Source organism: Myotis daubentonii, chromosome 10 (assembly GCF_963259705.1).
Source record: "Myotis daubentonii chromosome 10, mMyoDau2.1, whole genome shotgun sequence".
Lineage (NCBI taxonomy): Eukaryota > Metazoa > Chordata > Mammalia > Chiroptera > Vespertilionidae > Myotis > Myotis daubentonii.
In genome coordinates this window covers 25,653,204-25,671,530 of record NC_081849.1, presented here as the reverse complement: position 1 = coordinate 25,671,530, position 18,327 = coordinate 25,653,204, and the positions used below count along the sequence as shown (strand labels likewise).

At 51.7% G+C, this 18,327-nt stretch overlaps 1 protein-coding gene across 1 annotated transcript in view; it reads left to right on the top strand.

Moving 5' to 3' along the window:
• Positions 1-18,327, top strand: part of PLXNA4 (plexin A4) — a 416,580-nt gene that overhangs the window by 316,148 nt on the left and 82,105 nt on the right. Inside the window, exons 6-9 of the mRNA XM_059711811.1 lie at positions 10,270-10,393; positions 11,116-11,269; positions 12,543-12,642; positions 14,759-14,873. Of these exons, the coding sequence (XP_059567794.1) occupies positions 10,270-10,393; positions 11,116-11,269; positions 12,543-12,642; positions 14,759-14,873 (493 nt within the window). The remainder of the gene's footprint in view (positions 1-10,269; positions 10,394-11,115; positions 11,270-12,542; positions 12,643-14,758; positions 14,874-18,327) is intronic.

Below are 18,327 nucleotides of genomic sequence, written 5' to 3'. Positions count from 1 at the left end.
GTGTGACATGCAAGGTGAGGGTGGGACAGGAATCTTGACACAGTTGGGGACGAACTGAGAGCTCCTGGGGGCCCTGCCTCGTATGACCTTGGTTGACCCCCATTGTTTGTCCAGATGGCTCTGCTTTAATTGCATCCTTTCCTCCCCAGCAGTCTCCCAGCCTCCGACTGCCCTCCTCTGGTGGTAGATGCTCCTGCTGCCTTCCTCTCACCTCCGTTAACCTGGCGGCATGCCTTATCCAGGTGTACGTCAGGACAGCCCTTGTGGAGCACAGGCGCCCAGAAGGCGGAGGCTGGGCAGTGCTTTTTCCATGCCTGTTACTCAGCGCTGCTGCAGGGGTGCTCCCCCCTCTCCCTGCAAATGCCACTGTGGGAACAACTTTGTGAAAGTCGTGCTGGACTCTGGAGGGAGGACTGTCATAGAAATCAGTGCAATGCAGCCTCGCTTTGTGCAGACATGCTATGGGGCTTTGGATAAGAATAGCCGATTCGCATGGCTCCTGGTATTCTATACAGTCACCTCGAACACCCAATCCCTGAATACTGAACCATCATCGCTCCTAGGAGAAACACAAAGCTAGGTTCCTATGAGCCTCCGGTCAGTCCCAGCATTTTTGTCAGCCCATCAGTACATACCCATATTTTATGTATGTTTCTGTTTAAAGACACCTTATTTAATATACATTAACCTTGAAGTCACAGCCAACAGCATTATAGTCTGGGCCTGATGGAAGTGTTTATTTTTTCCATAAGACACATCCCAGCCTTCTCCCACTTAGGACCACTGGGCAGCACTTCACCATGATACTTGGGGGCCATTTTAAATAGCAGAATCACCAAGAAAAGGCACAAAAATGTGAAAAACATGACACTAAATAGGCCACAAAATAAGACATTTATACTGAGAGCTGAAACAAGAGGGCAGCAGGGTGGCTTTGTTGAACCTCTGCTGGGGGCGTCTGCTGGTGGCCACTCAGATTTTCCTCTGCTCTGCTCATGTTTGGGAGTGACCTTGAAAAGGCTGCAGTATTGATAGGAGGATTATAACAAATGTTAGCAAGTAGGCAAATTCACAAGTACGGAATCCACAGATGATGAGGACCGACTGTGTCAGACACAGTTTATAGAGAGGAAGCACCGTCTGTCTCACAGTGACGGTGGTGTGAGGCTCAACGGAGGTCATAAAGGATCTTGTGAAAGCTCCTGCGGGCCTAGGTGCTCTCTGTGACCTCGGGCCTCAGGTTGTGTGAAGACCCTGGTGTGGCGGCTGAGCTGACATATCTGCTAAAGCCCCACACCCCTGGGAGGATGCAGCTCACGGCACCTCTAGGCCAAGGCCACCCACCCACCGTGGTGCTCAGCACATCCATCCGGCCTCCCTAGCAGAGTGAATGGCCAAGGAGAAGCCCTGGCCTCAGGGCTGGGGAAGAGTAGGTCCCTGGCTCTTCTGGGATGCTTGCAATCAGGGTATAATGTTTAAATTTATAGAGTGTGACCCACGCACGGGTCCTAAGTGCACAATTTGAAAAGTTTTGACAGATGCAAAAACTCAGGTAATCCATACCCCATAGAGATATGTATTTCCTTCCTCCAGAATGTTCTCTCCTGCTCCTTCCCTATCTTCCCAATGGGCCTTTCTTTCCTACTTCTTAGGTTTAGGTCAAAGCCATTGCCTCTGCTGATATGCTGTCTTTTATTTTAAATGGATGCCAACTGGACAGTCCTGGGTGGGAGAGGTGCATGAGGACATGGGCCGAGCAGGAGGGGAGAGAGGCTGCGGCCAGCAGAGCAGGTGCAGGAGGTCGGGAGGACCAGAGAGCCTGCAGACACTTACTCTGGACACCTCACTTTGCTAGGAAGGGGGCGTGGTGAAAATGCAGGGGTTTTCTCATCATGGGAGTGCTGTGGCCATACCACAGACCTGTCCACAGGCCTCTCACACTGCCCCTGCCCCCTCTGTACCAGGACTATGTGAGACCACCTCTGCCCTGGCTCTCGGGATGGGGGAGAGGGTTGCCGTCTGTACTAGCATCAGCACGTTTGGTAGGCCCACGTCATGGACGAGACCCTGTGCTGAGTGATGCAGAGCCCAGGGAACATGCCTGTCAGGAAAACCAGGGCACAGAGCACCATAAAGAAGAGGGCTCCTTTAGGTCACAAGACAGCTGCCACTTTTGCCAGCTTTCCCCATGGTTGTAGGAATAGGAGGGTGGGAACTCTGTGGGAAGGGAAAGACAGAAGGTGTGTGTGTGTGTGTGTGTGTGTGTGTGTGTGTGTGTGTGTGTGTAAGAGGAGTGAGAAAGAGAGGGAGAGAGACAGAGACAGAAAGACAGTGACAGGAATAGAGGCGAGCACTAGAGCATGCACAGTTCAAGGCGGAGCCCCTGCTAGCAGGTGGCTGTCATGGCTGAAAGAGCTGTTTGTACTACAAGGGCACAGGTGGGTTACAGACTAAACAGGCTTAAGAAATGCTCGTGTAATTGAAACCCTCCCTCCGGTTACTCTGTCCCAATTGTCTTCAAGAGCTGGCCTGCCAGCCCCGGCAGCACACAGGGTCACCCTGCGGCCGTTCTCACAGTGCCTCCGGCTTACTGGTGTCTAATGGCAATGATAGCTTCAACAGTGTTGGTATTTATTTGTCCATGAATTTTGAGCCTTAATTCCCTGGGCATTGATCTTGGGCCTAAACCTACGTGTTCTGACTTGGATGAAGGTAAAGGAAAGCCAACGGCTCAGCTTGCCTTCACCTGTCCTGGGCCTGGAACCTTCCCTCCAACCACCAGGCTTGGCGGTTCCCAGCCCCTCTTTATCTTCCCCTCCCAGGCCCAGGCCAAGAAGCCTATCTCAGACCAGCAGGTAACGGGATCCACGGCAGACCCAGCCACATCGATTGGCCCAGACGTTACCTTTCTGAAGAAGGGTCCTCAACGTCACTCCTGGGAGGCTCATGTAACCCAAGACATCAACAGGGGAAGATAGGATCGGCTTTTATAAAGTCTCTCCCTTGCCCCCTGGTGACCTTTCCTCTTTGCAGATTTCTTCTGTTGGAAGAATGCCCTCCCTGGATGGTTGGCACAGGTTCCTGTTCAGGATTCATTCCTTTTATTCTTTATACTAAGAAGCCTGGTGCACAACATTTGTGCATTGGGTGCATTGGGTGGGGGGGGAGGGGTCCCTCAGCCTGGCCTGCACCCTCTCGCAGTCTGGGATCCCCCAAGGGGTCCTTAGCGCTGCCAAGGAGGTGGGAGAAGCTCCCGCCACCGCTGCTGTGCTCGCCAGGCGTGAGCCCAGCTTCTGGCTGAGTGGCGCTTCCCCTGTGGGAGCCCACTGACCACCATGGGGCAGCTTCTGCATTGAGCATCTGCCCCCTGGTGGTCAGTGCATGTTATAGTGATCGGTCGTTCCATACTTTAGTCGATTTGCATATTGGGGTTTTATTATATAGGGTAGTTTCTGCCAACATGGAGTGAAGGAAATAGAAGGGAAGGGAGGGGAGGGGAAGGGAAGGTGGGAGAAGGAAAGGGGAGGGGATGAAAAGTGCTGCTACCCAGAGCAGAGGATGGGTTAAAACTAAGAACCTGTCTGTGGAAAAACCCAGTCTGGGTTCAGTTTCCTCAACTATAAAATGGCAATGAAAGAGCCATGGTACAGCCGTGGTATGAAAATTAAGGGAGAAAATGTTCATGCAGGCCCATCACAGTGCCTGTAGGTAGCCCCGACTTCAATGACTGTGTAAGCAGAGCCTGTGGGTCAGATCCCAGGGCCTCCTCCCTCACTGTCCTCCCCAGAACCAAGGGCTGTGGCTGGCTGTCTGGGACAAACTCACAGCTATGAAGCCTTCTGCCTGGACAACTCCAGCCAGCCATGCCACTTAGGCCATCTTCAGTGGCCCTGCGTGTGGCTGCTCATCAGCCACCTGGGGAAGTGCAAGGAGAACAGCTTATCCCACAACCATGGCTGAATGTCCCCTTCATAAAGTACAAACTGATTCTAAAATGCAAATCCTTCCCAGCTGCTTCTTAGCATACCCCAGAGCCTGGTGTCCCAGGGCTACTGAACACTAACCTGCCAAGTCAGTGGCCTCTCCAAGGCTGTTGGCAGAATGACCACACAATCATGAGGGGTTGTTAGGATCCAGGCCTGCCCAGCAAACTCTTCCCTGATCCAGAGGAGAGTCCCAGACTAGGTGCTAGTATATTAGGATTCTGCTCTCTGTGACTCAATAGCTACACAGTATGGGTTAAGGAAACTTGCTTTTTCTCTCTTCACCACTGCCTGCTCCCCCTCCTCCCCATATACATGTAACACATGCTTTCATGGCCAATGATGGTAAGTCAAAAGTCCGTCTTCTCAAAGGAGCTAGGAAAGCCCTGCCATCGTTGCAGGCTCTGAATGTCCCTCCCAGTCTAAAGACTGGGCTCCCCGGGGACAGCCTGAAGGGCTGGGCTACCAATGAGGCTCCAAGTGCAGATACGCACAGTCATGTGCCAGCATTCGCATTCCCTGCCCAGTCATGCCATCCTGGACGGCATCAAGTGGGTGGCCCACCTTGCACAGAGCAGAGTGTCCCCTGCACGAAGCATGAGGACCTGGTGACTTTAACTCACATGAGAGCTCCAGGCTGTTGGATACAGTGTAGTGTGAAAGTTTATCAGAGTCAGTCAGAGGAGTTTATGGATGCGTCACAAATAATAGACAGCATCCTCCTTATTACCAACTGGACTATGAAGAGAATGGATCAACTATGATGTGCCTTTGCTTTCTCCTGCTCCTCTGCCCTCTGTCTCTCTCTGTCCCTCCACTCCTGCTCTTCTCTCTACCTCTTCTCTCCTAACCACCCCTCATCCTTAGTAGAAATAAACAGGTTTGAATAGCACTACCTACTGACAAAGAGAGAAGCAGCCCCACTCCACTTTCTCTTTTGGAAACTAATTTCTCTTCTCAGAAAGAAAGAACCTCTCCAGGTCCCTGTTACTACTGCCTGAGGTTGTGTTCAATGGGTCATTCATTTGAGGAGTGGCTAAAAGGAAGCCAAGGCACGACTCTGTTCAACCTGGGACCCAGGGCAGAGTCCACCATGGGGGTGGGACAGGGCTACCTGGTTGCTACATAAGCAGAGATAAGTTCTATTGGGCCTCCACTGGCCTCCTGCACCTGCTGGTTCCTGTGAGGGCCTGTGCCCTCCTCCTGCTGTAGTGACCTCACCCATTAAACGAGGCCCCGGAGGCAGGTGACCCCAGCATCTGCTGATCTGGCTTTGGATCTTTAGAGAAGGTAAAGGGTGGTGAGGTCACTTGCCAGCAGCCGATGACAGAGGGAAAATTATAATCTAATTGTGGTCTTCGTGTTTGGGGGTTTATCCAGGAACAAACTAAATAGTTAGGTTGAAATCGTGTAATCAGTCACTGGATTCTAGAATCATGGCATTGAAGGGACTCACCTGGTCCACACCCTTCATATAAGAAACCTCCTATACACCCATCTGCCTAGAAAGGTTCCCTTCACTATCTGGTCCGCCTCCTCTGAGTGCGCAGATGCCCGTCCTGTTTCTGTGGGAGTTCCTGAGGAGAGCAAAGATGGTGATCTTAGGAAACCTGGTCTCCTTCCTCATCAGGGTTCCCAGAGGTGGAGACAATGACCAAAGAGCCCTGGGATCTCCTACTTGAGTAAATGTTCCAAGTCCTCTTAACTTTTCTATGAAGCTCAAACACCTCATAGTCTAAACACCGACTCACCAATGGCCAACTTTCTGCATAGGCCCTGACCAACATGAAATGCTAAGGTTTAGGGGCCACCTGTGGGGAGAAGCAAGGAGCAGGTTCTGGTAAGCCAGACTGGTGGACCCATGCCAGAGGATGGGGTGAGGGGGTGGCCCAGGCTGGACTCACAGAGAGCCCTGTTTCCAAATTGAAATTCACTTGCTTGGTCGGCAGCACTGGGAGTTAATATCTCTATGACTGTATTTAGGAATCAATTTCTGGAGAACTTAATCACCACTTCTTTCCCTCTCCTCACCCTCTTCCTTCTCCGTCCCTTGCCCTTCTAATTTTCCACTTGGCTGGGAATTCCCCGGCAGTGCAAGTTCGGGCTTAGGGGAGGGTGGAGGCAGCTGCTTCATTAGAGAGGATAATCTCATTGGAACCACTGACTTGAATAATAGCTCCTCCGAGGGACCAGGGCCATTGTCCCCAAGGGCTTGTCGCACCTTTGAACTGGGGCTGGAAAGACTATGCAGAGAAAGTGGAATGAGGAAGGGAGATAAGAGAAGGTTGGCAGGGCCAGACTCCAATTCTGGGGGCCCGGTGTCCTCTTGGGGCCTGCTTTTTGCACGTCATCTGTGGGTCTGTGTGTGGGGTGGGGTGACAATGGTGGTGGCAGGGATGAATATCTGAAAACTCAAAGTCATAGATAGCATGCACTTTTTGCATCCTTATGACATTTTTGTCACGCCTGGAAAATAGGTTACTCTGCATCTTCCCTGACCTTCAGGGTGCTCCCACAGCGGAACTGAAGGGAATATTTCGGGAGTCCTGTTGAAAGTGACATCTAAGCTGGCCCCAAGAACCATGAGTTACCCTCTACACATGTCCTCGCTCTCGCCTGGCTAATGAGAAATCGGTCCTGGAAGAGCAGCAGGCCGTTCCCCTGACAGACCCCATGGACCTCAGAAGAAATCCATCCCCTCCTTCCCATTATCCTGTCACATCCAAGGTCAATTGCCTGTGCTCTTGGACATTTACAGCCTCCACCATCATGGGCACTAAGGGATAGTAGAAATGTCAAAGCATCCCTGGCACTGACCTAAACTTGTCTTTCCACTGAGAGCTGAGTTCCTGATACCCTGTGGCAGCTGGCAAGAAGGCAAATCTACAGCCCAGCCCACCCTCTCTCCCTTCCCTCCCTCCTGAGCTTTGGGGCTCCTTCTCCCTCATTAAGAAGGAAACTGCTATAGCTATCCACTGTCTTTCTGTCTTTGGTTTGCCCCGTGGCCAAGTCTGGGAAAAGATTGGTGGGGTTGGATGAGAAAAAGAGAAGAGATGGGATAATAATACTAACTAACACTTATTGTGGGCTCCTTATGTATGAGCTATGCCCTGTTCTCAATGCTGTACTTGCTTAATCTTTCAAGCCTTACAAGAACCCTCGTAGGTAGGTACTGTTTTGTCGCCATTTTACAGATGATAAAACCAAGGCACCGAGAGGTTAGGATGGGATGTTGCAAAGTGTAAGTTATAGGTGGCTGCCCTAGAGACCTAAATCTGGGGGAAATGATAAATATTCATTTGGGGCTCCCAGGAGCGTGGCAGGATTCAGCCATGTGAACTTGGGGAGCCGCAAGTCATGCCAGTAGAACTTGTCTTGAGGTCCCCCGGCCAGGTTTCTTTGTACCTCTGAAAGAGAGGTCTGGAGCTCTATTTGGTCAGCCCAGGTGTTGTTTGGCCTGAAAGCAGCCTTATTTTTCCTCTCTTCATAATTGAATCAAAGGCATTTTTCAGACCTACTGATTGCTCTTGGAAATAAGAACTTCAAAGTTGGGGAGTCGGTGAATAATTTAAGCCTGTACCAGCTCTCCTAGCCTGCCGCTAATGGGAGTAATAACACTGTTAATAGCGATGTCAGTGCAGACACCCTGGAAAAGTCCATAACATTAGCTTAATGGCTGGAGGTAATGAAGTCCTCCCTGAGAAGCTGGCCTGGTAAATTAACTTCCGACACTTTTAGGCAGACGCCCTTGTTGCCATGGGTCCACTAGAGCAGCCCGGGGGTACCATGGAGACAACCATGCTCATGTCTGACCTTTCGCTTTTGGGATGGAAGTCCTGAAAGGTTCTGGAGAACCTAAAAGTCCCAGTAATATTCCAAGTGCTGCTTCTTAGTGGCAGGCAAACAGCGAGCAGCCTGGAGAAGAAGGCTGAAGGGCAACTTTCAATTGCCCAAAGCACATGAAAGGAGCATCAAGCTGGCAGGGAAAGTGGGTTCAGTGTGCAGCAAGGGCTCTGTCCATCAATTCTTAGTCTAGCATCTCCGGGGAAGTCAAGCATGGTGGTTAAGAGGGCAGACTCCAGCCCTGGCCAGTTATGCTCAATGGATAGAGCGTCAGCCTACAGACCAAAAGGTCCCGGGTTCAATTCCAGTCAAGGGCAAGTACCTTGGTTGCAGGCTCCTCCCCGGCCCAGGTCCTGATCGGGCCTTATGCAAGAGGCAACCAATCGATGTATTTCTCTCATGTAGATGTTTCTCTCTGTCTTTCCCTCTCTTTTCCACTCTCCCTAAAAATCAATGGAAAAATATCCTCAGGTGAGGATTAAAAAAACAAACAAACATAAAAAGAGTGCAGACTCCAGTTCATCTGGGTTCACATACAGGACCTCCAATTAGCTGGTGACCTTGGACAAGTGACTTACCATCCTCTCTGCAGGTTCTCTATCTACAAGGTGTGTTTCTAAAATCTTACCTACCTCACAGCATCATTAAGGGACTTAAGTGACATGGATTGAAAGCCCTTTACCATGGTGCCTAATAAGCACCTGGTGACTTCTAACCGGGACTGTATTATTTAGAACTGTGTTTTTACTCCCACAGTACACATCCCACCTATTCTAAGCCATCCTTTTTGTCCCTGTGTCTTTCCTTCTTTCTTTAGTCCACCCCAGTCAGTGACTTCTCCTTTGTTTGCTAAATTCACCTCTCAGATTCTCCACTGTTAGGCCTTTCTTCTCACTGAGACCAAGATGTCTTCCTCCCTGTCCGAGGCTGGAGGAGAGCCCCCCCACCTCACACCCAAGCTTTCCTCTGTGCCTGAGAGTCACCCCGAGAGCAGTTCAGGTGTCCAGGTGCCTGTCTGTCCTCGTCTTTTACCCCACACCTCACCTGTCTGCTTTTGGAAGCAGATGTTCTCTCCTCAATATCTCCTTCCCACTTGGGTTCTATATTCCTGGATGTTTCATTTCCCACTAAACCCCTTGTCCACTGCCCTCCTGCCCTGCAATAGCCCCGACATCCACCTCCCTCTGCAGAGTCTATTCTCTTTCACTGTGGAGACCAGCCACCCGGGATGCCGGCCTGCCGTTCTCTCTGAGGACCGTCTTTCCCTCCCCCCATAGCAAGGTCAGTTGGCCAGAGTTTCCAAATCCTGGCCACTCAGCAAAGCCGCACGTCCACAAGGCTGGCCTGGCTTGGGTCAAATGCTGTTCCCAGAAGCCTGATGCGGCCCTGCAGGGAACTCCCACTGGGAGGCAGGATGGCCTGCCCCAGCGGAGAGCCCAAAGCGCCTTCCCCATGTGACCAGTGCATTTGGGGGAGGGCCATGACTGCTATGTGCATCATTCACAAGGTCCCATCAGTTAAGATTGTAAGATCCAGGTCACCCTGGATGGGGTCCAGCTGTGACACAGTGCACTTTGAACAGTCAGGACACTAAGCAATAGCAGCAGACCCTCTGTGGCGGTCTCTCCCCCCCCCCCCCCCCAACACACACAAACACACACACCGGCTGTGGAGCTGGGATTCCGATCCAAAGCAGCTGGGCTCCAGAGCACACTTTGAACTGGTGCCCTCTGCTCCTTTGATCCTCCCCTCCCCCTCCCTCCCACCGGCATTTACCTCTCTCTGCTGGGCATGAGGATACAGAGGATTCTAAAAGAAGTCAGGCACCTTTTCTCTCTTTGAGCAGCTCCCACTTGGCAGGCGAGGGCTGCACTCAGCCCAATCATTGTCATGTAACCTACAAAGTTTAAATCTAGATGGTAGGACACTCCAAAGTGCCTTTAGCTTTGCCTGGTGTGGGGGGTTGCAGGTGCACAACAGTTGAACCGTGTCTGGAAGGGTGGGTAGATGTTAGACAGGGGGAAGTCGGGGAGAGGGCTGCTCAGACAGACCAACTGACGTGCACAGAGACAGGGAGGTCTGAAAGAGTATATTATATAGTGGACAGACAAGTCTGGTTTGCCTAAAGAGTGGGGAGAGTGACAAGGCCAAGGATGAGTGGGGGGGTGGAATAGGGGGGACTTTGGGACTGTGAGTGGGAAGGAGGTGAGGGGACGTTAGGATGACTCTCAAGTCTTTGCTTTTGGCAACTGGTTATGAGAATTTCCATCTCTATCAAATTTGGGCATGATGGGGAGGACAGGCTGGAGGAAGGAAGCAAAAGGGTCAGTCCTGGGTATGTTGAGTTTGGACGCGCCCGGGGAGCCACTGGTGATGACTGGCCTCCACGTCAGCCCCTGGACCAGGCACCTTCTCCTGAGCCCCTCGTTGGTCTCTCCTGCAGGTGCACCCGGAAGGAGCGCTGTGAGCGGTCCCGAGAACCCCACAGGTTTGCCTCTGAGATGAAGCAGTGTGTCCGGCTGACCGTGCATCCCAGCAACATCTCTGTGTCTCAGTACAATGTCCTGGTAAGAACAGTAAGACCGGGACCCAGGGATGTGGGAAGAACCCTCTCCCCACCAGAAAGGCCCGCAGCCCAATGCCCCTCGTGAGGCCTGGGCCCAACCTGGCCAGCAATGCTGTCTGAGAGCAGGACCGAAACATTACAGAAGCTGTCCCTGGGGCTGGAAGAGGGGGCAGGCAGAGAAATACTGATCCTGGGGAAGAGGCTCTGTGCATAATGGGCAGAAAGACAAGGAGAACTGTGATTACAACCATGATCCAAAGGGTGACCGAGAGAGGGAGGGTTAGGGGAACAGTACCTTTGTCTGTGGGATGGGAAGGATGTGTATGCAGAGGGAGACAGGGGTATGATGGCTCCCGCATTAGTGCACTGGGCACTTGGTGGTTGGCATTGTCATTTTTCCAAACTCTGGGACGATGGAAGAGGAGCTTGACCAGAGGTAGCTCCGTCTGTCCATCTTTCTTATCCCATGCAAATCCGGAAGCATCCCTGGGGCCAGATCCATTCACATGTAATGAAGCTTCTTTTACCCCCTCTCTTTACCTCCCACCACCTTCTCTGTATGGTCTTGTAATAAATTGGGTCTCTTCTCTCTATCACTATTGCCTTACATTTGTCTCTTTTCTTTCTCTCTGGTCTCTCTGGCTCTCTCTCTCTTTCCTCCTTTATGCCACGCCCTTCTTTTCCCCATTTCTCTCTCTTCTTCTTCTGCTGGGCTGTTCACAGCTGGTCCTGGAGACGTACAATGTCCCGGAGCTGTCAGCTGGTGTCAACTGCACGTTTGAGGACCTGTCAGAGATGGATGGGCTGGTGGTAGGCAATCAGATACAGTGCTACTCCCCGGCGGCCAAGGAGGTGCCCCGGATAATCACGGAGAATGGTGAGCAGTCCCTGGAGGCAAGGCTAGGTGTCATGGCTTCCCCCCCCCGCCCCCACTTGGCTGAGAACTCAGGACAGACATGGGAGGGGGCAGGGGGCAGGGAGCAGGAGGCAGGGGCTGAGGAAGTCTTCAGCAAGGGAGGGTCAGAGGAAGGGATGTGGGTTGGTGGATATGTTACAGGAAGAGAGAGATGAGATGCCATTCACTGCCCTTGGAATTGACTATTGAAACCAGGTGAGCATCAAAGAGTCAAGCTCATGCTCAGTGAGAGCAGCTGCAGAAGGTGGGTGTCAGGGCAGCAATTCGGTCAAGTTCAAGGTTGTACTGGAACACGAGAGGGCTGTCCTGGAGGGGCAGTGGAGGAAGGGGTGGGGGAGGGCACCTGGCTCCCTGCCCACTTCCCACACTGCTGGGTCTCTGCACCCCCACCCTGCCCTACCTTCCCAGAGCTGCCTGTTCGTGGCCAGCTGCATTGGGAGGGATGGGGTGGACAGAGGCCCAACGCTGGTGAGGGACAGACCCTGCTGGGCAGATTGATTCCACCTTGGCCCTCCCATTTGGGCTTGTCACATTTGTTCCGAGCTGATTGATTAATGAGGCTCTCGGGGAAGCACAGGACCAGGCTGGAAGTGGGGGCCTGGGGTCAGAGCTGTGAATTAAACATGGGCTCCAGCTCCTCCCTGGCGCCAGCTGAGGATCCCAGGGCTGCCTGTCTGAGTGGAGCCCTGAGTCCACCTGAGGAGGGGCATTGGGACAGGATTTCTCTTCACAGAGATGCAACTGCACAGGCGCGCGCGCGCGCACACACACACACACACACACACACACACACACACACAGCCTTTACGTGGTTTGCGGTAGCATTAGTGAGAGGCGATACATTTCTCCTGGTGGCTAATCAATGTGTATGTAACTCATGAGTCTGGCATGGACCTCATGTGTGTGAATGAATGCACATTCAAATACCTGTTAGAGTGTGTCTGTGTATATGTGTGTGCGTGTGCGTGAGTGTGTGTATGTGTGTGTACATTACAGAGAGCAAATGCAGAGTGTGTGCCAGAGGTACAGTGTGGGAGGAGGAATAAACCAGAACCATCATCTGTAGCTGCTCTTGGGGTTGTCCTGGGCCTGGGCCTGCTGAGTCAGAACAGTTAGAGCAGGGAGCACCCCTCAGGTCCAGCAGGCTCCCCTTTCCCAGGGTGCATAACTGTCGGTGTGACCCCAACGCAGGGCCTTGCCCTCCCCCTGACCTTGTGCTGGCTCTGCCCCACAGGGGACCACCATGTCGTCCAGTTGCAGCTCAAGTCAAAGGAGACAGGCATGACCTTTGCCAGCACCAGCTTTGTCTTCTACAACTGCAGCGTCCACAATTCGTAAGTGTCCAGCCTCACTCAGCTCCCTGTTCCTGGGGTCAAGGTTCATCCAGAGATAGAAGAACCCACCGCCATTCCCAAGGAGCTCCTATCTAGGGACCCTGCAAGGAGGGCCTCCTTCACCCCCAGAAGCTGACAGGCCCCTCCTCTGGTACCCACGGGGTTCATGGAAAGAGAGTAGAATGAGCAGAGTGAGACCCTGCTGGGCGGGGAGCTCCTAACCCCTTGCCCATGCATCTTCTCTGGCAAAAATCTGTCTCACCTGACACACTTCCCCCATCTGTTGAGGAGGGGGCACATCTCACCTGAAGCCTGGTGAGAGGAGGGGTCTGATTAGGGAGCGAAGCCCCATGTCTGGGAGGGTGGGTAGTCCAACGAGTCACTTTTTGCTCGGCTCTGCACAGGGCCCTCAGGCTGGGTCAGGACTCAGGCTGGGGGCTCTGCCTGGGGCCCGGCTCTGCCCTGTTGGGTAAAGCCTCCCTTCCCAGGGGCAGGTGGGGGGCAGAGGCTCGAGCTCGGAGTCAGACCAGCTAGAAATGTAGCCACTCTGTGCCCCAGTGTCCTCTGGAATGGGGGGTAGTAGTTCTTCTGGGGATGTCACTCAAATGTGGAATCGCCGACATGGCAAGGGCACTGTCCCTGGAGAGCAGTTGCTGGTGGGACAGTGCTGGTTGCTGCCCTGCCCCTCAGCCTGCCTGGCCCACAGAACAGCTGCCGTGGCTGGAAGAACTGGAACCAGGAGAGCAGTCAGCACCCTGTCTGGCCCATTCTTTGGGAGTTGCTCAAAGTTTTGCTGTTATATTATTACTTCCTTTCTAAGATGATGGAGTTGGAAAAGGTACAAGTCATTTTTTTTTCACCATAGAAACCTTTCTCCAACCAAAATTAGGTGTGGAAACCCAATAAACATAATAGATATAAGCAGGAGCTGCTGTGGTTGAGCAGGGCGGGGGCCTGAAGCCCTCTGTTTAGGAAGTCCACATGTCTCTTTCCTCACAAAGTCCCAAAGAAGTTCTGTGGAACCCCTGGGGTTCCATTGAGCACAGTTTGAAAACCCTGCTTGTTTTAAAATGCTGTTCTATTTTCCTCTTCATATAGGACAAGCTATTTCACATAACCAAAGACATTTGGGGGACAAGTGGGATTTTAGGGTTTAGCCATCTGATTATGGCAGCCTTTGAATCTGAGCGTGGCTCTCTTTGGGGCCCTAAGTAGGAGGCAGCCAGACCTTCCAGCCAAAAACAAGTGTTTCAACACCGGGTTCTTTGTCTGCCTCTTGCCTCAGGACTTCCCATGGCTTCACCGCTTGGTAGCCTAATCCCTCACTCCCCTTTTGCCCCTGTAAGATAGCAGAGTAGTAAATAAATCATGTGTGAATTTCCATGCCGTCCACAATGTGAGTGAAAGCGTGTACTATGTGCAAAGCAATGTGTTGCTCTTTAGACAGGTAACCAAAAATTAGTAAGACCCAAAGACTCCATCCCTGCCCTCCAGCAGTCATGCCTAGTGGACTAGTGGATGGACTGGACAGTGAATAAGCAAAATATAACACAAGGCCAGGACTGCCCAGAGACATAAACAAAGGGCTTGGTGGGGTAAGGGTCCAGTCTGACCATTGGTCAAAACAGGAGGAGGAGTGGCCACATGGAGGAAGGGGAAATGGTACTCCAGGTGGAAGGATGGCACAGAGAGAGCTGGCATGGCCGAAGCACCCAGCACGGGTGGGGTCATGGACCTGGACACCAGGGAGGCAAGGCGTTTGGGGTTTACCCTTTGGAAGAGGGAGTCATGTTGGGGTTTTGAGCAGGAAGGAACTTCTATAAAGTTGCCTTTGTTTCCTGGGGGTGAAGGGTAGAGGTGGGGTTTCCATTCCACTGAGGACAGCCTCAGAACTTCCTTCCATCAGGGTGGGTGAGAGGGAGGAAGCCAGAGATGCTTGGCTGGCTGAGGACTTGAAGAGAAAAGGGATGGGTTTGTGTAAGATTTTCCCTTCCTCAGTGTGTGAGGGTGGGTTCTCTTGCTACTAAAAATGTTTTCCTAGACCCTAGAGTTTAGGACCTCTATTTTGGGTTCACCCAGGTTCTCTGATTTGTGCCTCTTCCTCTTCTGTGCCCAGGTGCCTGTCTTGCGTGGAGAGCCCATTCCGCTGCCACTGGTGTAAATACCGACACGTCTGCACCCACGACCCCAAGACTTGCTCCTTCCAGGAAGGCCGAGTGAAGCTGCCTGAGGTAGGGCCCAGAAGCCAGAGTGGAGAGTGCTGCTTGCTGTGAGCAGGGGACACACAGGCAGGCCTTCCCTTAAGAAGAGAAAACCAAGGCAAAACCCACAGGATCACCCGCTTGTCCAGAACCCCTAGTCTTAAGGGACCATGTTAGGAAACCAGTAACAAGCAAAGCTCTGCGCTGGGACCCGGGGGCTCGGGGTCAGTCTGAAGGTTCAGTTCTGGAAAAAGGTGCATTCAGGTCGCTCCAGCCAGGTGAGTTCTAGAACAAGTCCAGAGAGATGAGTATGTGTGTGTCCTGGAAATGATTGTAAGCACACAACAAAATTGTGCACAAGTTCCTCAGAGCACTGCACAGAGCAGAACTGAGATTTTAAAAAAAAAATTTTGAAATAAAATGAAAAGAAGAGAATGAAAGGATGGTCTCCTTACCCAGAGCAGTGGTTCTCAAATTGTGTTCCCCAGACCGGCGGCACCAGCATCCCCTGCGAAGCTGTTAGAACTACCAAGTCTCCCAGCCACCTGTGGGAGAACGTCAGGGTGGGGCAGGGACTCTGTGCTTCCGCCACACAGGCCAGTTTGGGAATCACGAGCTGGAGTTGGGCTCCATGGCTAAGATGCTGTGTCTCTTTCCCCTCCTAATCCTTATTCTTATCCTTGAAAGCTGTTCATCACTGCAATAGAAATACTCTGTGCCTCTGCTGTTACCTTTCTTAGAATGTAAGTGTGTGAGCAAGGACCTCAAAGATAACAGGTATAAAGACACTTTGCAAAAGTCTGCTATTGTTCGAATGGATGGTGCTTGTGTGACTCCTGCCACTGGGCCCGTGGTTCTGAACAGAGAGGTTGCTTTAGGATGCTGTGATTTAGAATACGCATAGATACACAGAAGAAGGGGTTGTGGGAGCCCCCAGACATAAGCCCCTCCCTCCCGTCCATCCCCTCCCCCCCCCCCCCCCGCCCCACATACAATGGAGTTTGTCTGTGGCTGGCAATGGTTGCTCTGGATTCCTAATCCAGAAAAGAGACCCAGGCAAAGGTTGTCCCTTTATAGAGAAAAGGAGGAAAGAGGGTACATCTTGGCTTTAAGCAGGGTGTGAATTGAATGTTTGTGTCAATTTTCTGCTCTTCTTTACCTAAGACTAAATGGATCTAAAGCTAATAGGACAGATATGGGTTAACAGCCAACGGACCCACCCTTGGCATGAGACTCTGATAAAAAAAAAAACTGAGTTGTGTCCTTGATCCTGGGCCTTTATCTTGGGGCGTGGGGCCAGGAGCAAAGGGTTGGTTCACCCACCAGGACCAGGCGCTGAGAGCCTAGGAAGCAACCTCTTATTTTGGTCAGAAACCTGCAAGTTACTGGATGGGAGCAGAGACACGAGTTTCCGCCTCTCTCTACTTCCAGACTGGTGTACCTGGCAGAGGTTTCCCCTGTGGAGAGGCCCAGGAGGAAAATGAAAGCAGAGGCATTTGAGCTATCTGGCAGATTTCAAAGGCCCCTAATCATTTAATTACTCTGAAGGAGGTTTTCAAATCTCTGCTTTTTCTTTCTCATTTGCTGCTCTCGTCCCAAGTTTCTTTTAAATATATAAAAGGAACTTGCATCTGCTGCTCAGAAAGAGGAAAGAAGAACTAGGAGAGAATAAAACAGAGCCACCATGTTTCCCAGGGCAATGCAAGGATCCCTACAAAAGAATGAGTCTTCAAGGATTCAGGTGGCACACCGCCCCATATGTACTTGAGACTGGCAAAGGCTGCTGGGGATTCAGAGGACTTGGTGCCAGGACCCCCAGGAGAGGGAGAGGCCTGAGGCACATGGCCATGGCGGGGGGGGGGGGTGGAGATGGAGTGACCTACCAGGTCGACCTTTAGCTCTTCCCATTTCACACGAGCCATTTATGGTGAGCCTGGCAGGCCCCTGCAGCGGGAGGCTCCAGCACACTTAGAATGGCCATGCCTCCCTTACACATTATTGAATGACATTGACTTTGGCTCCTCTTTTTATTGGATATTTATGCTCAGAGAAGGAAATTTTAGGGCTGTGCTTCTGGTCCAGGCTTGCAGGCTACCTTCTATCCAGCTCAATACTGGGGCCATTTTGAACATAAGAGGAGAAGCCCGCGTTGACCACCTCATGATGGTCATTGGAGCAGCATCTTCCTAGAGAATGCACCAAAGGGAAAAAAGTTAATAAATACCTGTAGACTATTGACTGGTCTAGCCATTTTGGGTCAGTGGAAGGAGGTTATTGTCTTCAAGCTTAAAAGAAAGCTTGGAAATATGGTGAATTTTTTTTTTATGTTGCAGTTTAGTTTTCCATATTTTTTTTCTGGGAAGAAATCATAGCCAGAATAAGGGCTAACAAAGAAAATCACACATTGAAAGGTGATTCTGTGGAAGTGCCTGGTACGAGTGTCCCTTCTCCGCAGCCCGGGGGAGAGCTTGCGCACAGTGTGGCACTCTGAGACCTTGCTGGGCAGCACCATTCATCCTTCACTACCCAGCTCCCGAGCATTTCCCACGTGCAAGTCATTGTGGGAGGCTTAGAGGTATATAAGAGACCTGCAAATCTGTATTTAGACAAAGAGCCACTGGTCACAGGATCTATAATAGTAGATGGGAATTAGCTAGAAAGCATCTAAGAGAAATCCATGCCCACAAAGTGGTCTTATTGGGTGAGCATTCCAGTGCAGGCTTAGATCTCCCAGTGCTACCAACAGGGACTCACTCAGCCTCACGCCTGCAGCCCCCAGGCCCTCCAGGTGCAGACTACCCTCATGGACGAAAGTGAGACCCAAGTCCAGTGGTTCCTGTGGCAGTGCCTGGGTGTTCATTTCCTTTTAAGTTTGGAGTGTGGGGATCCAGACAGGGTCCTTTTGTTGGCCCTCGGGGATGCTGCCAGGTGCCTTTTCATCTACCCAGCCCCATCCTGAACTCCCAGAAGGCTTTCGTCTGTGCATCTTCCAGTTCCAACACAGGCTTTGTTGACTGTCACCGGGGATGTTGAATTACCTTTATTATTTTCTGAACAAAGAGTGCATTCAGGTGAAGTTATGGGTCTGGAACAGACAATTGGTCAATCATTGTTGTTATTATATTAATGGCATGTATTCTAGCATAATTACAATGATTAGAAGTAGAATGACCAGTAACATATGTCCTTTATAGTAACTGTATTCCAGTGAAAAGGAATGATTGTGTTTCAACTAATGATGGCATTGTGATAACCACCCTGGGTCTTTAGATCAGCCGCCAGATCCTGGGCACCAAAGAGAGGAGGGAGAGGAAGGCGAAGGAGAACTGAGGAGGATGAGAGGGTCTTCCTGCTCTCAGTCCTGTTCCCCAGTATCTGCTGAAACTCCTTGCTGCCCATGGAATGGCCTTTCACCGGGCAGCCATGACCAGACCCTGCCCTCCCCTCTACCTAATGCAGTGGTTCTCAACCTTCTGGCCCTTTA